This window comes from Nannospalax galili, unplaced genomic scaffold, assembly GCF_000622305.1.
Source record: "Nannospalax galili isolate Female #2095 unplaced genomic scaffold, S.galili_v1.0 scaffold646, whole genome shotgun sequence".
NCBI classification, from domain to species: domain Eukaryota; kingdom Metazoa; phylum Chordata; class Mammalia; order Rodentia; family Spalacidae; genus Nannospalax; species Nannospalax galili.
Genome location: NW_008355279.1, coordinates 3,436,107 through 3,461,377, shown reverse-complemented (window position 1 = coordinate 3,461,377; position 25,271 = coordinate 3,436,107). Strand labels below are relative to the sequence as shown.

At 38.2% G+C, this 25,271-nt stretch overlaps 1 protein-coding gene across 8 annotated transcripts in view; it reads left to right on the top strand.

The window, feature by feature from the left end:
• Positions 1-16,893, top strand: part of Cep57l1 (centrosomal protein 57 like 1) — a 68,021-nt gene extending 51,128 nt beyond the window's left edge. For 3 of the 8 annotated variants that reach the window (XM_029555734.1, XM_017803013.2, XM_008852435.3), the window contains 5 exons: positions 4,778-4,861; positions 8,485-8,562; positions 8,677-8,921; positions 10,313-10,457; positions 12,356-13,350. In XM_029555734.1, coding sequence (XP_029411594.1) covers positions 4,778-4,861; positions 8,485-8,562; positions 8,677-8,921; positions 10,313-10,457; positions 12,356-12,565 — 762 coding nt within the window. In that variant the 3' untranslated portion in view covers positions 12,566-13,350. Of the gene's footprint in view, positions 1-4,777; positions 4,862-8,484; positions 8,563-8,676; positions 8,922-10,312; positions 10,458-12,355; positions 13,352-15,992 lie in introns of those variants that run through there. The other 5 variants (XM_029555735.1, XM_029555736.1, XR_003846971.1 and 2 more) reach the window with 5 other exon arrangements.
• Positions 16,894-25,271: the final 8,378 nt, after the last annotated feature.

Here is a 25,271-nt window from a genome sequence, read left to right as displayed (position 1 = left end):
CGGGAAACATCACAACAGACACCAGAAAGATACAGAACATTATAAGGGAATACTTTAAAAACCTATATGCTACAAAATTTGAAAACCTAAAAGAAATGGACAGATATCTAAAGGCATGGGAACCACTAAAACTATACCAAGAAGAGATTAACAGCTTAAGTAGACCCATAACACAAAAAGAAATTTAAACAGTAACACAAAACCTCCCAACTAAAAAACCCCAAGGACCAGATGGATTTACAACAGAATTCTATCAGACATTTAAAGAAGATCTACATACAATACTACTTAATTTATTCAAAAAGGTAGAAATAGAAGGAGAAATTCCAAATTCCTTCTATGAAGCCAGCATCCCTCTAATACCAAAGCCAGGTAAAGATACAGCCAAAAAAGAAAACTATAGACCCATAACCTTAATGAACATAGATGCAAAAATTCTCAACAAAAATACTTGCAAACTGCATACAGACACACATGAAAAAGATCATTCACCATGATCAAGTAGGCTTTATCCCAGAAATGCAGGGATGGTTCAATATATGAAAGTCAATAAAGGTCATTAATCATGACTCAAAGACAAAAACCACAGTGTCATTTCAATAGATGCAGAACAGGTTTTTGACAAAATTCAGCATGCATTTATGTTCAAAGTCCTAGAGGGAATTAGACTGGAGAGAACATACCCCTTTTTTTGCAGATGATATGATATTATATCTAAGAGACACCAAAAATTCTACCAGAAAACTCCTAGAAATGATTAACACATTCAGTAAAGTGGCAGGTTACAAAATTAACCTTCAAAAGTCTGTAGACTTTCTATATACCAATAACAAGCAATCACAGAAAGAGCACATGGAAACACTCCCCTTCACAACAGATGCAGAAAAAAAATATCTTGGAATAAATCCTACCAAAACCATTAAAGAGCTCTGCAATGAAAATTCTAAATCTTTAAAGGAAGAGATTGAGGAAGACATCAGAAGATGGAAGGACCTCCCATGCTCATGGATTGGAAGAATTAATATTGTGAAAATGACCATCCTACCAAGAGTCATATATAGATTCAATGCAATGCCAATCAAAATCCCCATGACATTTTTCACAGCATTGGAAAAACCTCATCTTAAGATTCATTTGGAAGCACAAAAGACCTCGGATAGCCAAAGCAACCCTGAGCACTAAGAGCAATTCCGGGGGGGGATTACTGTACCAGATTTTAAGCTGTATTACAGAGCTATAGTCATAAAAACAACATGGTACTAGCACAAAAATAGACCCATAGATCAATAGCACAAAATTGAAGACCCAAATATGAGTAAATGCAATTTCAGCCACCTGATGTTTGACCAAGGGGCCAAGAACATTAACTGGAGGAAAGACAGCATGTTCAGCAAATGGTGCTGGCAAAACTGGATCGCCACTTGTAGAAGAATGAAACTAAACCCCTATGTTTTACCCTGCACAAAAGTCAATTCCAAATGTATCAAAGGCCTCAATGTAAAGCCTGAAATGCTGAAACTCTTAGAAGAAAACATTGGGAAAAACCTACAAGATGTAGGTGTAGGAAAGGATTTTCTGAACTGGACATCAATTGCTCAGGAAACAAGGACAAGAATTAACAAATGGGACCTCATTAAACTAAAAAGCTTCTGTCCATCAAAGGAGGCAACCAGGGAAGTGAACAGAAAACCCACAGAATGGGAGAAAATCTTCAACAGCAACACATCTTACAGACGTTTAACATCCAGAATATATAACGAACTCAAAAAACAGAATCAAGACAACAAGTAACCCCATTAAAAGATGGGCTAAGGAGCTGAACATAGATTTCTCAAAAGAAGAAGTAAAGATGGCTATGAAGCATCTTAAAACATGTTCAACATCACTAATAATTAGGGAAATGCAAATTAAAACCACTTTAAGATTGCATCTTACCCCAATCAGACTGGCTAAGATCTAGTGATCAAATGATACCAAATGTTGGAGAGGATGTGGAGAAAGGGGAACACTCATCCACTGCTGGTGGGGCTGCAAACTTGTTCAATTCCTAGGGAAATCAGTGTGAAGAACTCTTTGAAAACTACAAATGAACCTACCATTTGACCCAGTTATACCACTCCTTGGCATATACCCAAAGAACTCATGCTATTGCAGAGACACTTGTACATCCATGTTTGTTGCTGCTCTTTTCACAATAGCTAAGAGATGGAAGCAACCTAAGTGTTCCTCAATTGATGAGTGGATAATGAAAATGTGGTTCATTTATACGATGGAGTTTTACTCAGCAGTAAAGATGAGATCATGAAATCTGCAGGTAAATGGATGGAACTAGAAACTCGTATACTAAATGAAGTAACATAGACTCAGGAAAAAAAATTGACATACGTTCTCCCTCATATGTGGATCCTAGAACCAAACCCTGATAAGTGAGTATGTATGCAGACATACTCACAGGAACCAGGATAATGGAAAGGAAACAGGGAGGTAAAGGAAAAGAAAGAACCTGAAAGAGAAGAACAGTAGGAAACAGGCCTGAATAAGGGAGATATGAATTAAAAATTGGGTTAGTTTAAGGGAGGGGGAGGAAAGGGTATACAAGGAACCTAGGGGATAAAGGGAAAGAAGGAGCTCAAGAGAGGTAAGACCATAGCAGAAGGGTATTAGTAAGGGAAAAGGGGGAAATGGGGGCATCTTAAGTGGGGAAACCATGATGGAGGGGTTAGACAATGCGAAAGATAAATAATGCCTAGCTAGTTTTGTTTTGCCTTTTTTTTTGGTCTTTTTTGGGACAGGGTCTCCCTGTAGCCCCAGCTGTCCTGGAACTCACTATATAGACCAGGCTGGCCTTGAACTCACAGAGATCCGCCTGCCTCTGCCTCTGCCTCTGCCTCCTGAGTGCTGGGATTAAAGGCATGCACCACCACGCCTGGCTACCTAGCTAGTTTTAAAAACCAGAGGGAACCATATTACTCCAACCTACTGACAAATTATACATAGCAGATCAAGAAATATATATCTAAGTAAGGTTTATCTGAGAACAATTGGTCTTTGCCCAAGATTTATGTACATGACACACAGTAATTAAATGTACCAGACTGGTGGAACTAACCTTGGATGTTTAACAGACATACTTTGAGGCCTATAATAATTTGGCCAGAGGGACATAAAGGACAGTTTTTGCTCCTTGCACTCCTAGATCGGCTAATTCCTGGGGACTATGAGCATCTCTCAAAATGTCCTGTAATTGTGGTGGGTCACCTGTCCTCTTGATCAAGGAGGCCGAGGAGACCCCACCAGATGGACTTGAACCAGTGTCCAGTCTACAAAGAGGTGTCAACACAGAGGAATCATGTCCTCAACGCTTCCAAGCGAAGCCAGCCATGGTCGAGCATGACCTTTGACTTATCTTCACATAGGCGGAACTGGTAAAAGAAAGGATCCAGGGGCTCCTCCCAAACCCATGTGACCCCTGAGGAACAGATCCTCAAATGCCCTTAAGAGTAAAAATAAATTGGTTTATCTGGGCCAACTCTATGGCCTTAAACACCCAAAAGAAAAGTATAACCCAAGAGTAAAGGGGCCAGTATAATTTTTTAAGAGTCCGTATGTATAGCTAAAGGCTACATAACAAGCAACAATGCCAGACAGGAGATACCTTCTTTTGAGTTGTTGGCCAGGGTGGCCAAAGGGAGTCTCAGATAGTAACCCAGCATAGAACTGGGAAAATGAACAGCAGACCCCAATCTTATCTAAAGGAATATTGACAACCGATTGCTGGTAGATGAAGAACAGCTGACTTTCCTAAAACAAAGACCTCTAGATAGGCTGCCTATATTCACCAGATGGACAAGTAGTGGGGAATGGCTGGGGGTGCTGACAACACAGCAGACAGTAGCAGGGATAACAGAGTATAAGGGCTGTAGCTGGGGAAGGGAGGTTATGGGAGGTTGCCATCTGGGAAGTGGGTGTATAGTTGAATAAGATGGTTTGGGATGTTCTATGTGATATTCACACACACACAAAATCAACAAATTTTTAAAAATGTATTACATTTGAGGAGGAAGCGTGGAAATTCACATCATGTTAATTAGTAGAGGTGATAAACATTACCATTGAAATCTACCCAATGACTTTATAGAGCAGTGGGTACAAGTGCAACCGATTATGACTAGTAATAGTCATATACATACTGATTAGAGATGCATGCACCAATCTCAGTGTTACTAGCAAAAACAATGAGTCTTTCTGCAAGGAACAATATATTCTAAAATGAAATCTCCATTTCATTTCTTTTTTAAAGGTTAAAAACTCATTCAATTTTATGTCTTTCAGGGCTTATACTGAGTTCAATATTGTTTAACTGTATTATTTCAACTGTGAACCTAGAAACTTATAGCCACTTGTGAAAGAGATGTACTCTTGTTCTGGAGTGCGTTACTGAATATGTTAAGGTTGTAATGAAATGCTTCTAATCATGTAGTTATTAAAATTTTTTTTTAATCTTAAAAAATATGAAAAAAAAGGTTTTGGATTTTTTGTTTTGTTTTGTTTTTATTTCTTTTCTTTTTCAACATGGATTCTTGCTCTGGCTGCCCAGAAGGCTCTGAATTCCTGGGCTCATATAATTCTTCTGCCTGAACCTCCTCGAAGTAACTGGGACTGCACAATGCTTGACTCTCAAAAAGTATCTTATACTTAAAAACTGAGGGCACATCTTTCATTATGTAGAAAGAAACTTGTTATAGATTAGTTTTGTGAATTTTTTTTAATATTATAGCTTCAAACTGGACTTGAAATCAGCAAAATTTTAATGTCCTCAGTTTCAAATTCAAAATACTGGAAGGAAAAGAAACCATCAAAGGTATGCTTATACGACTTTTTCCCATACACTTTCTTACTTTCTGGACATATTTATTTACCCTCTTATCTTATCTCTACCTGTTTCCGGAGAGGCTTAGAAGACAATTTGTGATAAAAGACATGCAGTGATGTCAAGATATGAGTTGAATAATGTTGGTTTGGGGTGTAAGGATAGAAAAGTCCATAAAATCTAGGCTAGAGAAAGTAATATCAATAGAGTACAAAACTTAGCTCTCGGTTTGCTTGAAAATCAAAATAAAAAAGAACATGTATTGGGCAGCACGGTGATGTGTGTATCAGTAAACAGCCCAGGTTTTATAGAAAAGCAATCATTTTTCTAGTGTTAAACTCTTAGCAAATGTATTTTGTGAATTGTTTAGAAGGGTAGGGTAGTAAATTAATCATGGTGGTACATACCTTTAACCTTAGCACTCAGGAGATGGAGGCAGGTGGAGCTCTGCATTTGAGGTCAGCCTGATGTACACAGTATGTTCTAGGCCAGCCCAGGCTACACAGTAAGACCCTGTCTCAAAAAAACAAGTCAAAAAAAAAAAAAAAAAAAAAAAAAAAAAAAAAAGAAATCCAAAACAAAAAACTTGAAAGGGATACTGAACAATGCAATAGATTCTAACAACATAAAAAGTCTTAAATACCGTTTTATATAAATACGTATACAGTAAAAACAAGTATTTTTGTATTGGTTAGTATTGAGCCAGGGTTACGCTAGTAGCCTAGGCTGGCTTCAGACCTGCCATGTACCATAAGCTGACCTGGAATTCAAGCCTCTTGCTTCAAAACCTCCTGGGTGCCAGAATGGCAAGCATGTATCATCACACCTAGCTTTTTTTTTAACGTTGTCTGTGTGTGTCTCTATGTGTTCATGCCATAACAAGTATGTGAAGGTCAGAGGACAACTTAGAGAAGTTGGTTCTCTCCTTCTACCATGTGTCTTCCAGGGATTGAATTTAGGTTTGTCAGCAAGTGCCTTTATCATACTGAGCCATCGCTGATGCCTTCATAATTTCTTTTTAATACATAGCCCTGACTGGCCTGGGATTTGTTATTAGACTAGGCTAGCTCAAAGTCACAGAGATCTACCTGCCTTTGCCTCCTGAGTGCTAAGATTAAAGGTGTGCACCACCACACACCCAACCCTTCATAATTTTTTTTAAAAGAATTTTATAACTACATTGGGAGTTTGGGGGATATCTCAGTGGTTAAAGCAGTTGCACCAAAAGCAAGAGAACTAGAGTCCAGGTTCCCAAAACCCACTTAAATGCTGGGTGGTCTTGATGGCCCACTTGTAATTCCAATCTTAGAAGGTAGACATAAGGAATCCACAGAGCAAGTTAACTAGGGAGATCAGTCATACTGATGAGCTCTGGGTTTGACTAAAGACCTTGCCTCAATGAATAAGGTGGAAGAGTAATGGAGAATGATTCTTAACATCAAACTTGGGCCTCCACATGTATACACATACACATACACATGCACCACCCCCACATAGACACATTCCCACACACATGCAAACATGAGTATATACACCCAAAAATGGTAAAAGAAAGAAAGCGATTTTATAACTATAATGTTTTAAATGTTTTCATTTTTATAGTTATATCCTTAATTTATGTTTTATTTAGTAATGATTGAGCTGGAAATCCAAATAGAAAAATGCTATAAATAATTTTCAAGTGACCCAGGTGTGATGGCACATGCTTGTAATCCCAGCACTTGGGAGGCAGAGGCAGGTGGATCCACTATGAGATCAAGGCCAGTCTGGTCTACATAGTGCGTTCCAGGCCAGCTAAAGCTACAGGGAGACCATGTCTCAAAAACACAAATAAACAAAAAATTGCAAGTGGATCAAATGATAACTTTTATAAAATGTTAGTTCTATGGCCTCTTTTTATCTGATAAATTAGTGTAATTTTAAGTTTACATGTTTACTATAAAAACCTTAAGAGGAGATAAAGGGAAAGCAGAAAGAAACGGTAGCTTCTGAAAGAGAAGAGAGTAATTAATAGCAGAGTCACTTTTATAAAAGTACTAGTTCAAATCCCAAGTTCATAGAGTATACAAATAGTGATGTTTCCTTTTAAAGACAGAAGGAACTCTAAAGTTACTGAAGGTGGGATCAGATTTCAAGAGTTATCTATAAGAGACCTGCTTATCTCTAACACTGTGTGTCCATATCCTTAGTTGAGTATTCAACTCGTATATTTTATTTGCATAGACTGACCTTTAGTGCCAAAAATTTGAACTTTTGGAGCTGGGTGTGGTGGTGCACGCTTTTAATCCCAGCACTCAAGAGCCAGTTGTAGGTGGATCTCTGTGCAATCAAGGCCAGCCTGGTCTACACAGCGAGTTCAGGCCAGCTGGGGACCACAGGGAGACCCTGTCTCAAAGAGACCAAAACAAAAGGATTTGAACTTTTGAAGTTGGGGACAGCAGTGCAGTGATACATACCTATTTATACCAGCACTCAGGAGGCTAAGGCAGGAGGATTCGGTGTTCAGGACCAACCTGGGCTACATAGTAAATTTCAGGCAGGCCTGGGAAACAGACCCTGTCCGAAAAATAAATTGAACTTTTACTTTATAAACAGTTGGGAACCATTAAAAGCTTCTAAGAAGAGTAGGGACAATCACTGGAGGTACAGTCCTCATGATAACTGAGAGTAGTGTGAGAGATTTATATCTACTTCGTATATATGCAGATTCATGTAGCCATCACAACAACCAAGACACAAAACTGTTCCCCCCTTAGAAGGCTTCTTCACATAATTCTTTCATAACCACACATCCTTTACCCTGGGCTCAGCAACCTCTGCTGTCTTCATCTCTGCAGTTTTGTTATTTCAAGAATGTTGTATAGCCAGGCATGGTAGCACATGACTATCATCTGAAACAAGAGAATTGCCATGATTTTGAGACCAACCTGGCCTACATAGTGAGACCCTGTCCTAAGAAGAAAAATAAGTTATGCAAATAGAATTGTATAATTTGAACCTTTTGGGATTACCTTTTTCCCCCTTGAGTTCTGTATATAAGTTGTTGCGTATATCAATATTATATTCATTTTATTTCTGTATACTAGTCCATACTAAGAATCCACTGCAGTTTAACCAGTCATGTGTTTAAGGATATTTGGGTTGCTGCTAGTTTGGGGCTATTACAAATAAAACCGCTGTGTGCATGTACATACAGGTTTCTGTGTGAATGCCAGTTTTTATTTCTCTATGACAATTCTCCAAGGGTGCAATTATTAGGTCTATAATAAGTAAATGTTTCACTTTATAAGAAACTGCCAAGTTGTCTTCCAAAGTGGCTACACCAATATGTGAGTAATGTAGTTTTTCTTCATCCTTGCCAATATTTGGCATCACCAGTGTTTTTTCATTTTTAATAGGTATGCAGTGATGTTTCATTGTAATTAACTTGCATTTCCTTAATAGTAAGGATATTGACCATATGCTTGCTTACCATTTGTTTGTCTTCTCCAGTGAAATGTTTATTTAAATCTGCTGCCTACATTCAAATAGCACTTACTGTTGAGTTTTGAGGTTTTCATATCATACATGTATTGTAAAATAATTTGTTTACTTTTCCCCTTGTCAATCTTTAGAAAACTAAATATTTTAAAAAAGGACCACCTCAGCAAATGTATTCAAAGTTTAGAGCACCATCTTCTGAGAGTGAAAAGGTGAGAAGATAATAATGAACATGGTTATTTTTAAATTTTAAAAAGTACTTTATTTGTAAATGCTATTTATTACTGTCATTTAAATTTATGCTTAGCTATTTCTTTTCCTTCAAGTTGGTCAGTGCAGGCTGTTCTGTGAATGCAAACTTGCAAAACCTTCTGCAAATGGTACATCACTGTGGGCCATATAGCCTTCAGAAACCTGCTGAAGTCACTGAGGCTAGGTGTCTCTACAAGCCTCTCAGAGGGACTTCTCAATGTAAAGCCATACCTCGTAACTCAGAAAGGCCTGTTTCCATTTGTGACAATTTGTCTGAACTTTTGGTGGCAATGCAAGATGAGCTGGACCAAATGAGTTTGTAAGTATTGTGTGTGTGTGTGTGTGTGTGTTTCAGACAGGGTCTCCCTGTAGCCCCAGCTGTCCTGGAACCCACTATATAGACCAGGCTGGCCTCGAACTCACAAAGATCCGCCTGCCTCTGCCTCACAAGTTCTGGGATTAAAGGCGTGTGCCACATGCCCAGCAAGTATTTTTATTATTGGGAGTAACTATAGATATTTAGGTATCATTTTTTCCTTCTTATCTTGAAGAACAGTGCTACCTATTTTTTAAGATTTATTTTTAATATTTTTTTAAATTATGTGTACACGAGGGAAAAAGCATGTGCACATGAATACAGATGCCTTTGGGATCCGTCCAGAAGAGGACTTGGATCCCCTAGAGCTGGAGTTACAAATGTGAGCCAGTATGGGTGCTGGGAACCCATCTCTGGTCCTGTACACACTCTTAACCCCTAAGCCATTTCTCCAGCCCCCACCTATAAATTCTTAAGATTTTATCTATTTATGTTATTTTTTGATGCACAGATTTATTATTTTTATATTTAAACCATGTCTAATTGCTACCCTTCTGTATTCCCAAGACCTGGACTGATAGGCAAATATTACTATGATTCAAATGTATAAAATCAGGTAACCTTTGCTTAAAACTCAGAAGAGCTTTTATAAAGTAAGTACACCTTTTGTTTTTAGAATCTTTTAGTTTAATGAATGATTTCATTAGGCAGTTAGGAATATAATTCCTTATTTTAGACTCTGCCTAGTCTGCCTAGTCATTGCCAATTTGGAAGTATCCACAGTAAGGAAGATTCTGAATGGGATTCATTATATTATACCCCATGTTTAAATATATTTTCAGCAAAAATTTCAGAACTATGTGATTTGACTAGACAGATTATTGACTGATAAACTGCTGTAGAACATATAACTGTTCTATTGAGAGTATTTAAAATTCCAGAGTTAGAACTGATAAAGAACCTTGTATTTCTCTGGCCTAGAACCATAGAATTCTTTACTATATTTAGCTGTCAACATCAAGAATTTAGGGTTTTTTAGGTTGTTTAGCAGCCAGAGATTGAGATATTTCTAAATGTATCCAATCTCAAATGACAAAAGTCTGGTTATGTTTATCATGATTTAGTTATATAACCCTAATGCTAGAGACTATTTCTGAAAATCAGTATTTTATTCTAAAATTTATGGTTGAACAGAAAAGTTAGTTATGGCAAACTGTGATCTATAAAAATTCTTGATATTTTCTTGTTTTTCCTTTTTATCATGCAAAGTAGTATCCATGTGTCAGAAATACTACTTTATCATCATCATCATTGTGTTGCTAGTGGCTGACAAGCCAGATAAACACTCTATCACTGAGTTACATCCCCAAGCCCTGTTTGCTTTTCTTTCAAAGGGAACACAAGGAACTACTACAACAAATGAAACAAACTGGAAGCCATTTAGTCTGTGATGACATCGACCAAGAGCTAGAGCAATTAGTGAAGAAAATGGAAATCAAAGGAGAGCAAATCTCCAAACTGAAGAAGCATCAAGACAGTGTAAGAAATCTTTAGTTTTTGTTTCATTTGTTTGCTTCTGTAGGGTTTTTTGAGGGGTTGTTTTTTTTTGTTTTGTTTTTTGTTTTTGTTTTTTAAAAAAAAGAGGGCTGGAGAAATGGCTTATCAGAATACTTGCTGTTCTTCCAGAGGGAACTGGGTTCAGTTCCCAGCACCCACATGGTAGGTAACAACTGTCCATAACTCCAGTTCCAGGGGATCTGACACCCTCTTCTGGCTTAAATGGGCATTGCATAACATGGGTGCTCTTCCATGAAGGCAATATTCATAAAATAAAAATAATATATTATTTTTAAAAAAAGAAACTTCTCTGCTGAGAACTATTGTTTTTCAAGAAATAAAAGCAATTAGCATACAATGTTGAAAAAAACAACTAAAAATGTATAGGGATGTGGTGTCACATTTCTGTGTGGCCTTCCAACTTTGAAGGCTGTGTATCTGGGGTAGTAAAGAGATACTCAGGAGTCACTTCAGCCTCTTACAGAAAGCCATTGCTGCATTGCAGTATCAGAGGTCTCCTACATAATTCTCTCACACAATTTAAAAAAAGGGGAGCAAGAAAATTCAGCTACAGATTCAGGCCTTGGGAAAACTGTGAAGTAGGGTGTTGTCTTGGCAGTCTTCCAGTTGCCTTTCCGCATTCTTTTCTCTAGTCCTCTCCCTCCTAATGCCTAAGGATGCCCCTTTTGTCTGTCCACAGCCCCTAAGGCAGTACCATATAGAAACTTGGAACCGAAGGTAGAACTACTTTTTCCCCATCTCCCAAAACAAACTGGATTGTGTTCTGTTCCCTGGGGAATTGTGCTTTGCCACCTATAGTTGGTAGGATAGAGATATGGAGGAAAATTCTTTACTTGTACCTTAATAACTAAGAATGGCATAACCTTTAATATTTTAACAGAACAATCATGAAGATATTTCATTCCAAGACTCCGTCCAGAGTTGAACTTTCAGCATTTATTACACTGCTCAGGCAGGCGAGAGTCTTTTCAGGAAACCTCAAAACATATTATCTAGTTTTCTCCCTAAGGATATAGTCATCATTCGGATAAGCTGGAGATATATTAATCCTACATATAGCCCCTCCCACACACACATATACTTTTTTATAGGAAAGTTATCGAAAAAACTCAGAATGTCACTGTATTTGTTAAACTTATGTCTAAGAATAAAGAAATATATTTTTGTTTTACTGGCTTTTAGGACTGTAGCAAGTAAAAGTTTTTGTATGCCTGTATTGGGGTAAAGAGTGTACAACTTGAGCACTTTCTTGGAATTGCATAGAAGAAACTTATAATAGAAGAATGATTATAATTTTAGAACTTACAAAATATGTGCATATTATATTTTATAAGTCATGGATTTATGTTCCTTAATAACTATAGTAGAATACATTTTCAAGCATTTTATCATGCTAAATTTAATCTATAATAAAAATTGCCTCTTAGGTAAATAAACAACCAGGTGCTCACCAGGATCAGTTCTACAAATTAGACTTATGCATGAGTGAAGTAGGCTAAATAATGGATTGAACTTTGAAGAAATGTGTTATGTGTTGTGGCTAGTCATTAAGAATTACTTTATTTAGTTGAGTGTGGTGGCACATACCTTTAATCCCAGGATTTGGGAGGCAGCAGCAGGTGAATCTCTGTGAGTCTGAAAAACTTTAATTCTGTTTACTCTGTTAGCACACTCTTCTAAAGGAGATAAAGTAACTTCTTTGACATGTAGTAGGCAGTGAATAACTTGCTGAATTGAACTTTTTATATTTAATGTAATCTCTAAGTCATTAATCCAGTCATCTGTTTGGGGGTATATAATCCATAATCCACCCCCACCCCACCCCCGTCTCCTCTCTCTCCTCTCCTTTCTCTCCCCAGGTCCGTAAACTCCAGCAAAAGTTTCAGAACTTATCTTCAGGTATTCATCAAGAACACAGCAACCCTAAAGGATCCAAGAACATAAAAAATAGCCCTAGGAGATGTCTAAATGAAACTAACCCTTCTCAGAAAAGCAGCAACTTTCATCCAATGCAAGTTCATAACCTTCAAGTCAAATTGAGAAGAGATGATATCACGTGGGAACAGTAGCACAATAGCAAAACTGTCAACTTAAATGAGCATTGTCAGTGCGATCTTACATTGTCTAAAGTAGTTTCTATTTAAAATGCTTTTGTGAAATTTTGAATTATGTTTCTGGCATCTACAAATTGTGAAGTTGTATATTTTCAGATTAGTATCTAATGATATACTAAGAGTTCCAAAATAATAAATGATTGCTTTTTATTGTTGTTATTGACCAAAACCCCTTAACCTTATAAAGTTTTTGAAACATTCACAGCAGGTCTCAAGGTAAATCTAAGAAGTTGTATTGAATTGAAAATATTCAAAATCAAGATAACTCTGAAACATAAGTACTATTCCACTCCTGTATTTACTAGGCTTGTGACCTTAAGATCAATGTTAAAGGGCTGGAGAGATGGCTCAGTGCTTAAGAGGACTGGCTGCTCTTGCAGAGGACCTGAATTTGGTTCCCAGAACCCACGTGGCTGGCCTACAGCTGTCTGTAACTCCAATTCCAAGGGATTTGATGCCCTCTTCTGACCTCTGTGGGCATTGCACAAAACAGGCACACTTACCTACTTGCAAGTAGTATACTTGTAAAGTAAAAATAATAAATACATTTTTAAAAAGGATCGATGTTAAATGAACAGAATCCCAAAAGGTGTTTTAGCTTTCCTAGAGCTACCTCCCTGTCTTGTTTTAAAGCTCTGCAGTATTTTTTAAAATATTTTTTTTTTTTTTTTTTTTTCTTTGTGTATGAGTGTGTTGCCTGCATGACGATGTAAGTGCACTTGTGTTGTTCATTGCCCATTGAGGTCAGAAGAAGGTGTCAGATCTCCTGGAACTAGAGTTACAGATGGTTGTTAGTGCTCTGTGGGTGCTGAGAACTGAACCCGGGTCCTCTATAAGAGCAACCAGTGCTCTTAACCACATGAGCCATCTCTCCAGCCCCAGCTTTGCAGTATTTTGTTTGTTTGGTTGATTTTTGGTTTTATTTTGTTTTGTTTAGAAAAAGTAAAGTAGGGCTGGAGAGATGGGTCAGCAGTTAAGAGCACTGACTGCTCTTGCAGAGGACCTGGGTCTGATTCCCAGCACCCACATGGGTGGCTAACAACAGTCCATAACTCCAGTTCTAGGAGATCTGACACCTTCTTCTGAACTCTGCAGGCACTGCATGACATCAGTTCATTTATACACTTGGAGGCAATACACTCAGAAACAAAATTTAAAAAGTAATAAAATATACATGTATTTTTGAGACAGGCTCCCCCTGTAGCCCCAGCTGCCCTGGAACTCGCTATGTAGACCAGGCTGGCCTTGAGCCTTGAACTCACAGAGAGCCTCCTGCCTCTGCCTCCCTAGTGCTGCGATTAGTAAGCCACCACACCCCGCTAAATAATTTTTTTAATTTTTAAAAAAGAAAAGCTCAATAATTCCCCAATTTTGTGAAGATGCCTTTAACCCAGGTTTTATGTGTTATCTATACTAGGAATGCATAACTGCTTAATTTTCAGATGGCAGTAATTCAGCTATAGAAACCTCCAACTGCTATCCCATTCTCTCTTACAAATCTAGTTTCCTTTTTAACACTAATAACTGGTTTTATTTTACTCTTCTATAATTTTTGCTGAATTTCATTTGCATTGTATATAATGTGACAATGAAAATTGACAATGTGAATTTCTAGGACCCAGAAAAGTGATCCATTTTTATAAGAAAGTATAACAAGTTAAGCATTTAATTTCATCCAGCAAAAAAAGTAAATGTGATATTTATTTTTATACTTTAAAATCAGTGGTGTCACAATGAATTTCTTTGTGTATACATGTTTTATAATAAATTTACACGTGTTGATCTTTCTTGAAGCCTATAGAAATTAGTACATGTCATCTGAATACTTGTCTTCTTACTCAAATCTTTTGCAACAACTAGAAAATTCTTATCATCAACTGAAATAGAAATAGAGACTAGGGGACTGGAGAGATGGCTCAGCAGTTAAGAGCACTGACTGATCTTGCAGAGGACCTGGGTATGATTCCCAGCACCCACATGGTGGCTACAAACCACCCTTAACTCCAGTTCCAGGGGAAGTTGATGCCTGTCTCTGACCTCTACGGCATTGCATGACACTGGTGCACTCACATACATGCAGGCAATACACTCATACACATAAAATAAAAATAATAAATTGTATATATAAATAGAGGATAGATAAGAAAGCTGTAAGAAAGACAAAACTCAGAATTAGGGTAGCAGTGAAAGAGGCAATCACAAAGGGACAGTGGAACAGTGTTACCTGAATTCCCAGTGGGTAGAGACTATCCAAGCTGTAGGTATGCAAAAACTTTAGGTCAGGAGCCCAGAGAGCTAAAGCAATTTTTGTTTGTTTGGCTGTGCTGGAATCATAAACATGCACCACCATGCAAGAAAATCAGTTTTAAGACCATATTTTTTCCTAAGAAGTCTCAAAAAATATGTATAGCAGAAAATAGGTAACTGTGGGCCTTGTGGGGAGAACTTTGATTCATTCCAATGGTGAAAGTGACATGTGAGAAGACCATTCCCTGCTGGACATGGTTAAAAATGGGCAAATTAGTTCAGGGAATTGTATTTAAAATAATGAATAGCAGAGCAGAGTTTCTTTCCTGATTTAAATCATGTATATACTGCACCTGGGTTTACTCTTGCTCTGCCTACCTCATCAGCTCCTCCACCCTGGAAATGTCGCATAGGATAGGTACTCCATCTAAGCTCCATTCTGTCATCTCACCTGTTTTCTACTTTTTCCTCCTGGAGGAAATTTAGAAAGAAGGGGGAAAAAAAAAATCCCTACCTGGACCATAATGCAGGCCTTTCATTTCTGTGCCTTCATTTATCAGCAAAGCCATTATGTATGAAAATGTAGGGCTGAAGTTTAGCTCAGTGATTAAACATTTGCCTACTCTTTACTAAGGCTCTGGATTCAATTCCCAGTACAGAATAAAAAAAGAAGAAAAATATATTGCTAAAAGTACCATAAAAAGGTTTTAGTCACTTTAGAAATACCTGAATATTTCAACTAAGAATTGAGAATTTTTTTATAAGATTGGTATAGTATGGTAAAAGCATAAGGTTTCAGGGTGAAAAGACTTGGGTTCAGATTCTTTCTTCACTGTTTAGAAGCTTGTGTAAGCTTAGAGCCTCAGTTTCTTCTGTAAGGTGGGTCTTCTACCTATTCACAAGGTTGTCAGGAGTAAATGGAATAACTTAAAGCACTGAGCTAAAGGCTTAGCATTTAGAAAAGCTACTCTTTGAATCTGAGGAGAAAAAGAAAATGTAAAACACAAATTTACATGGGTTAAAGTCTAAAAGCAAACATCTGGACATATTCCTAGTAAATAAGTTGGAATGTTCTATGTTTACTTATTTTTCTTTTTCTCTGGTGGAAATGACTTTGGCTTGTTTCCTGTCACAGGTTTCTAAAAGGAGGAAGTAAAGAATACAGTTGTACCATGGTGCGAAAATAATCACTCTGCAAGTTGGTCTGGAGTTTGTTTTGTGAGGTGACATTTGGAGTTTGTTGAGGTGACATTTATTGCTAAGAAACAGCAAAGAATGGTCTTCTTACTCCATCATAGCTACTGAGCTGAAAACAAATCTTCACTCACACACTACCTGCGGCTTGCCAAGGCCACTGACTTTGTGTGGGTGGAGCAGAGGGCGTGAGAGTTGTTGTAGCAACCTCACAGCTATGCTTTTCCCAGCGAAACATGGAATGAATTCACTGAAACAGAGTTGTTTGGGTTCTGTTTAATTAGAAATTAGGGGAAAATAAAATTGGAACTTCCTAGCCAAGGCAGATCTCAACTTTCATAAAACTGCAAAATCCGAAGTCCCAGTGTTGGAGCAGCAGGTATTGTGAATCTTCTTAATACTGGAATTGGGAGTTGAAATCTAGAATTAATACTCAGTGCATCATTGGCAGTGAAACAGTTTTTATTTTATTGTAGCTAAAGATGGTTTTGGAGGGAAATCAGCCTTCCACGGGTGAGGTTAAAGTCGGAGATACTTAGCATAGTAGGTTAACTGTCTGGGGTGGTGCACTTGAAATTTATTATTTGGGGTCGGGGAGGGGAATGGTAGCCAAGTGTTTTGCCACTGAGCTGCATCCCCAGCCCTAAAAATGATTTTCAAAAATTTTTGTAACCTTTTTATTTTACAAATATGTTTAACTAGAAAGTAGGGTTTTGTTTTGTCTTGATGTGTAGCCCAAACTGGGCTTGAATTCATGATCTTCCTGCCTCAGCTTCCTGAGTCTTGGGATTAAAAGTGGGCAGTTTATAAAGTAGTTTTTTTGTTGTTGTTTTGTTTTGATTTGGGGTTTTGGGCAGGGGGCAGGGGACAGGGTCTCCCTATAGCCACAGCTAGCCTAGAACTCACTATGTAGACCAGGCTGGCTTCAATCTCACAGAAATCTGCCTGCCTCTTCCTCCCAAGTGTTGAGATTAAAGGTGTGCGCCACCACATCCAACTTACAAAGTAATATTTTAATACTATCAAAAAATTAAATACAAATCTGACTTTAAATTTTGTGAGCAGTCAATGCAGGGTGGTACAGTGATTAGTTTTGTACAATAGAAAGACTATATAAGGGGGCTGGAGAGATGGCTCAGCAGTTAAAGAGTACTGACTGCTCTTGGAGAGGACTTGGGTTCAATTCCCAGCACCCACATGGCAGCTACAAACCATCCTTAACTCCAGTTCCAGGGGAGTCCGAAGCCCTCTTCTGACCTCCTCAGCATTGCACGACGTGGGTGCACTCACATACATGCAGGCAGTACACTCATACACATAAAATAAAAATAATAAAAAATTTTTTAAAGACTTTATCATAGCCAAAAATACACTGAGTGCTGTTAACTGGTGTGGAGTAAATAATGAAACTCCTAATGTGACTTCCGGGAACTCTAGTCAAGTGTAACTAAAGCTGCACCACTGAGAACATCTGTATATGAAGTTGAGATAAGTACAGACTGACCCCCAGGCCTATAAGACTATCCTCTTTGAGGCATAATAGCATCTATGAGATAAAAAAGCTTTTCATGGGTACCATTTCACCTTTAATTAAGGGGAGCTGAGGATAAATACATTAAAAATCATAGTGTCATTTGAAAAGGAATTTGCTTCTTGCTTGGTTATTCACTAGACCCAATCAGTGCCTCCGCTTCTTGCTTTGTTTCCTCACTACTCATTTCAGTAGTGCGTCCCTCTTCCCGTTTCCTTCCATATTTAGATATCGAAAAAAATATTTTAAAAATACAATTATGACAACTCTGACCCCTCAACCCGTGGACCTCTGGTTTGCTTTCAATTTATGAATCAGGCTGTTAAACTGATCGTTACTAAGCCTTATGTCATCACAAAGCTGTTACAGAACATAAAGTGATCAGTTCTCTTATTTTCTGCTAAAGCTAGTAAACACATAGTCACAAACTTATGCACACATATATAATAATTTAGAGTCGGAGTGCTAAATCATAATTCTATTTACCTATGACACTTAATGTTTCTTGTACCAAACAGGAATTGGGTGAGTCTATATGAATAAGGAGAGTACACCCAATAAACCTATGATAGAAAATTAAATCTATTTCCGTGAAAAGACATGGCCTAGACCGCCCTTGGCTGGAGTGGAACTTGGAATCCTCCTGCCTTTACCTCTGGAGTGCTGGGATTATGGGTGTGCACCCCCACACTCAGTTGAAGAGGTTCTTGACCGTAGATTTCTTTTGGATTTGCTTGTCTAGTTTTTCTTCAAGTCTCGGTTTACCCTTTAAGAAGCCCTCCTTACTCTTGCCTCATCCCAGTGCCCTCACCCTCAGATGTAGCCTAGCTCTCTTCTAGGTATTTCCCTTACTTTTGTACTTAGTACACATTTTGTTTTGTTTTGATTTGTTAACCAGATATTTTTCTACTATTTTGTCTCCTTGTCTCTACCTTGTTTTTACAGTTCTGGGAATTGAACCCAGGGCCTCATGCATTCCAGGCAAGCACTGTTTACTGAGCTGGCAAGGAAATTAACTTAAGATAACGAATCCACTCTTTGTTTTGTTTGTACTTTCTTCAGCCCTTTCCTGACTATAAAACTAACTCCTGCTCAGCTCCTTAGAGCACCTGTTTTATGGAACAAAGTGTTGGTTGATTCAAGAACCAAAAAGCCAATTAACATCTTTATATGCATTATAATTTTGTCACATTTCATTAGAATGTACTAACTTTATTTGTGATCTAATCTAAGCACTAGATTGAGTATTGAAGTTTGAGACCCAAGTTCAGCTGTTGCTGTTTCATCTTTCAAGGACATGTGACCTGTTTTATATGGGCACTGGTTAAGAATAGCCCAACATTGTTTCCTTGGAGCAGGTCTGGGATGACTTTCACAGTCGACAGGCACTCAGAATAATGCTTCCTTCCATATAAGAATGTCATTATGAAGAAGATCGAGGACGGTCAAGTGTTCTTTAATTGGATGATGGTATATTTGACTTGTTCATTCAATAAATATTAATCTCTAATAACCAGGCATTTGTGTCAAGGTAGTAGATGCCATGGGATATTGAAGGACAGCCATTCTGATAGTTGAGGTGAGAGATGCATGTGAATATAATAAAAGGAAGGAAATGGTAGATGTCATAAGACATACAGTGACCACTCTAAAATCTCAAATATGTGCCCACTCACGTTTGTTCTTTTACTCTTGATAAAGTACTTTGGGGTTTGCCTGTTTGTAATTTCTTCATTTTCCATCCTGATTTATATGGTTTTCACTTGCTTTCTTCCTGGTAGGTGTATTGGTCTAGAATTCTCCATTCTTCACTGGGCTTGTTGATTGAATATGTCAAATGTGTCCACAGCCAGTCCTTGAATAGTAGCATACTCAAAGCCATGATTAGAAAAAGGAAAATAAGTGTGCGTGTGTGTGTGTGTGTGTGTGTGTGTATAAAGCTATATTCCAGAGGCCATTGATTTGAAAAAAATTATGCAAATGATTGACACTTTTTTTTATGAATTTAAGCCACATTTGGTTTCCTTGTTTATTGTTTGTTTTGTTTATTTGAGACAGACAATGTAGCATCAGCTGTTTTGGAGCTTGCTATGTAGACCATCCCAGGCTGCCTTGGTGTCACAGAGATCTGCCTGCCTTTGCCTCAGAAGTGCTAGGATTAAAGGCATGTACCACCATGTCTACACTTTACATGTACCACCACCTACACTTTAACTTCTTCATTGACTGGATCAAGTCAGTGTTTTTCAAATTACAAATCATACCTGCTGATGGATTGCCAGCATTAGTAGATCACAATCAGCACTTTTTTTTTTTTTTCGGTCTTTTTTTGAGACAGGGTCTCCCTGTAGCCCCAGCTGTCCTGGAACTCACTATGTAGACCAGGCTGGCCTGGAACTCCTGAGTGCTGGGATTAAAGGCACGAACCAACACACCCGGCATAATCAGCACTTTTTAAAATGATACAGACATTGAAAAGTCAAGTGTTTCAGACATTGTGAAAGTATATGCTGTTTTGAAACTTTGTAAATACTGGAGCACTGCTTTATTTTTTAATTTTTCCCACATGGTGCTGCAGATCAAATCTTGGGCCTTGAACATGTTAAACATTCATTCTCTGAGCTATATTTCCAGGCTTGGATTGTAATTTTAAATGTAGCCCTAAATAGTTGGAGAACTAGAAGTTTGGTTTTGAGGGGTTTCTTTTGGTCTTTTTGAGACAGGGTCTCCCTGTAGCCCCAGCTGGCCTGTAGTTCCATCTCAGAGATTCACCTGCTTCTGCCTTGAGTGCTGGGATGGAAGAAGTTGACTTTTTATTTTTTTGTCTTTTTGAGAAAGGTCTCCTTGTAACCCCAGCTGGCCTGGAACTTGCTATGTAGACTAGGCTAGCCTCAAACTCACAGAGATCTGCCTGTCTCTGCCTCCTGAGTGCTGGGATTAAAGTCATGAACCACCACCCCTGGCTTAGAGGTTGGCTCTTAATAAAAGTTCAATGAGGATTAATTTAAAAGTGGGGATGGTAGCTCAGAATAGGAATACTTCCAAATTCCATTCAATGCCTTTGACAGTTCACTGGTTAGCCCAAAAATGCAAATTACAGATGGAAATCCATTTTAATCAACATCATTATATTTCCTTATTTATAAAATATGATTTTCAAATACTAGCTGACCTATAAAGAAATGCTGCTTTTCTAACCTAAATCTCTTAACAAATGAACTCATTACCCCGTGTCACTGTGGACTCTGTGCATGGGGTTTAGGGTTATGAAAGAAATCTGTTCTGTGGCTCTTATAGTCAGTTTTACAATTCATAAACATGAGGTTTAAAGACTTGTAATATCACCAGTATAGCAGTCATTCACATGTGGCATTTTGCTGAGCAGTCTGCCTGTTAAGATATTTTTTGGTTACAAACCATATTTTTTTTTACAAACCATATCATTTTTACTTACAGTACATCATTCCATAATTTTTAAAAATGTTTTGTTATTTTTGAGAATTTCATACATGAGTACTATATCTGCATCATTTCTACCCGTCCAACTCCTACTGTGTTCCTTCCCACTCCCACTCAATTTCTTGTTCTCTTTAATTATTATTGTTATATATACATACATGTATTTATAAATATAGATATATGATGCACTGAGTCCATTTAGTGGTGCTCATGTGTACGTGTGTTTAGGGCTGACCATTTGATTACTTATCAGGAAGCTAGTCCCTGGAGAAAACTGATTCTCCTTCCCTCAGCATCCATTGGTTGCCCGTAGCTCTTCATCTAGATGTCGGACCCTGTGAAATTTCCCCCATCCACATTGGCATGTCAACTAGTGTTGTCATATGCAGGTCTCTGTTAGAATATTATTTAATGAGTAGGTAGAGTAGATAAATATCTTACTTCAAAAATAGCTTTGTTAGGTAACTCCTGAGAGGGAACTTGTGTTTCTGTGGCATTTTGAATGTATTTTTATTGGATTTTTGTACATTTCATACAATACATCTTAATCATATTTAGACCCCCTCCCCTATTTGCACCCCATAGGCCAGTCACTGGATTTCATGCATTCTGTGGTATATGTTAAGACCTACTGAATCAAGTTTGTGTACCCAGATGTCCCTTGGAGTGACTTCATGCACTGGAACCTGTTCAGCTTGTCTAGCATCACTCTCCTAAAGGAGATCAACTTTCCCTCACCCTCACTGATCAGCTGACAATAATTCCTCAGTTAAAGTTGGGGCCTCCTGCTCTTTTCTCCAGTTCTATACTGGGTTTTTGTCTGAGTTTGCATGGGTACTGTATATACTATCACTGTTACTGTAAGTTCACATTAGCAAGTTCCCAGAAGCCTGTAAGACTGTTTTATGGTGATGCACCAGCCCTGGCTCTTACAATCTTTCTGCCTGCTCTTCCACAATGGTCCCTGAGCCCTGGGTGGGTGAGGTTTAATACAGGGGTCCTATCCACAAACACACACTCTGAAGTCTCATTCTCTACATTTTGGTCAGTTGTGGCCTTCTGTGCTTACCGCCCTCTGTGCAAAAGGAAGAGTTCATTGGTGAGAGTTGAGAGATGCATTAGTATTCTCTCTACCCCCTATTCCACTGTGTTCCGTGAGCCTTAGGTGTAGAGGCCATTGTGGATGTGTCACTTGGGGCTGGGCATCTCACAGACACTTATTCTCTGTGTTGACCAGTTCTAATAGTCTCCATCTGTTGCAAAAAGAGGCTTCTTTGATGAGTGGTGACTGGTATACTTGTCTATAAACATAAGGATCCATATTTACTATACAGTAAAAAATTACATTTGTCTAGGGTTTTCTCTAGGTTCTATGACCTTTCCAGCCATGTGTAGTTGGCTCTGTTTATACAGTGCCACACATGAGTTCCCTCCCATTGAGCAGGCTTTAAGTCCAATTAGATAGCTGTTGATTACCCCAAGATAAAAGTGCCATTACTGCACCAATACAGTTTGCTATGCAGCCACTGTTGTGGTTATTAGGCTTTAAAGCTGTGGTGTTGGACCATTCATTGATTTTTCTCCCTTAGCAATTTGCATAGTATCCTTTGCAACTATGAGAGCTAGTCTTCAGGGAAGAGGCTTCCAAGTCAGTTTCAGCCCCATTGCTCCAAGTCCTGTGTCCAAAGTATGTCCTGTCTTCAGCAATAGGGTCTTATTTTCAAGATCTGAGAGGTAATCAAAGTCTGTGGCAATAGCATCTGTTTGTTTGTTTGTTTTGGTAGTCTCTTAGACTACCTGACCAACAACTCAAAAGAGCGGTTTCTCCTATCTGGAACTATGTTTCTTGCTGTATGACCTTCAGCTATACACATGAACTCATGTTTTCTGTAGCTTCTGATCCTCTATTCCACAGATTTCTTTGTAGTCACATCAGTGAAACAACTTTGTTTTGAGCTATGGTCAGACAGGAAGAAATGCTATAGAAAAGGGAGGGAAAAAATGATGCTTATTCATGCTGAAGTTGTTTACACAGTTAAACATCGAGATCTGGACTTGGGAGATGGCTCAGCAGATAAAGGCACTTGCTGCTGAGCCTTATGGCTTGAGTTTAGTCCCTGGAGTCCACATGATCAAAGGAGAAAACCAACTCCAGGAAGTTGTCCTTTGACCTCCTCTTTCTCTCTCTCTCTCTCTCTCTCTCTCTCTCTCTCTCTCTCTCTCTCTCACTGCACTTCTGCAACACACAAAGTAAATGTAAAAAAAATGGTAAGAAATCTTGTTTATGAGAAGGGGATTGTAAAGTAAGGTAGACCTTCTAATCATTGCAGAAATAATGTACTTTTCAAACCTGACTCTATGCAATATGATTAAGTGAATTTAGGCTCTAGAAAACCTTGGAAATGTTTTGCTTGTTTGTTTCTTGTTAGTTTACCTTAAAGTTAAATGTACACTGAACTATAGGGCACTTCTTGGAAAAACCCATTACTAAACTAGTACAGAATGTGAATCATTTCTTGCCTGAAATACAAGATTGATGGTTTACAGGGCAGTTGTCCAAAATTTTCTAGCTGAATTGAAAGCATTTCAGTTTCCATCACTGTCCATGTTATTTCAAACACTAGCCATTTTAGTACACAGGAAACACACTTAAAATTAAATTTAAAAATTCTCTTGAGAATATTATGGAATACTTGCAGCTTTATAACTTATTTCTAGCAAAAGTATCTTCACTACCTTAAAGTATTTTCAGAGCTAGCTAATCCAAAATGTGTGATATATGTGAAATATATTAATATTTTAAGTATTGATATGCTTCCCACATAAAAAGTATCAATACTTTTATTTTTCCCAAAATGAGCCAAGTTACAAATGAAAAGCTGAAAAATCTAATACCAGAGTTAAATGCTATTTCCAGGTTAGGAATGTCTACTTCTCCCTTAATCTCCGAAACACTGGTCTTTTACAAATAGATTCTATTAATTTGTATATGTAACTTCCATTTGATAAACTTGAAAGCATTTGTGGCAGTAGTGCCTGCTTTGGTCTCTTTTTGTATGATTTACATGGTGAGCACAGCAGATTTTCTTAGAGGCCTTTTTCTTTTTTCTTTTATTTTCTTTTTCCTTGTTTGTGTTTTTGAGGCAAGGTCTCCCTGTAGCCCCAGCTGGTCTAGAAGTATGTAGTCCCAGCTGGCCTTGATCTTAAGAGATCCACCTGCCTCTGCTGGAATTAAAGCGTTCTTTGTTATTTTGTAGCACACTCTTTGCTCATTTCTATCACTACGACAGCTAAAATAAGGCATGGATTTGGGCTCACAGTCTCTAAAGTTTCAGTTTGTGCTTACTTTCCCCCTCATCCAATCACTGTGGGTCTGGGGTGAGGCAGAATGCCATAGGGGCAGAGGAGGGGCCTGTAGAGCAGCTACTCAGCTCATGGTTACTGGGAAGCAGAAAGGGCTTTAAAAAAAAAAAAGTCTTCCCTTTGCTCCAAAACCCATTACACTACAAATCCATACATGGATTAATCTTTGATGAGGTACAAGTCCTCATGATCCTATCACCTCCTAAAGTCCTCACCTCTGAACATGGCTATGCTGAGGACTATATTAGTTTCTTTTCATTGCTGTGATAAAATACCCTGAGAACAACTTGGAGGAGAAAGGGTTCACTTGGTTTACAGTTCCAAAAGATAGAGTCCCTCATGGTGGGAAAGAGCAGAAATCTGCCACTCGGGTAGCAGAGAACAGCAAGTGGGGCCAGGCTAGGGAATCTCAGAGCCTACCCTCAGAGATGTTCTTCCTCCAAAAAGACTCTATCTCCCAAAGATTCCACACCCTTCCCAGATAGCACCACCAGCTGGGACCAAAAGTTCAAAAACGTGAGCCCCTTGTAGACATTTCAAATTCAAATCACAACAGAGACTAAACCTTCTACACATCAGCTTTGGGGATATTGCAAGTCTAACAACCAGCTCTCAAGCAGAAAAAGGGCTGTAACTCCTGGGTGTGCATAGGATATGTACCTATCCTTTTTCTTTATCAGCTTTCCTATAGATACACCAGGAAAAGTATAACCTGGTTCTCTTGTGCCCAAGGATAGCTATAAACTGAGCCCAATACAACATCATAAACTTACTTAGAGCATGAGGGGTTTTGTGACATTTCTTGTAACTTGATCAAGCAGTTCCTTATCATGTTGCAGTGTCAAAAGGTTGGACACCCAGAGCTAC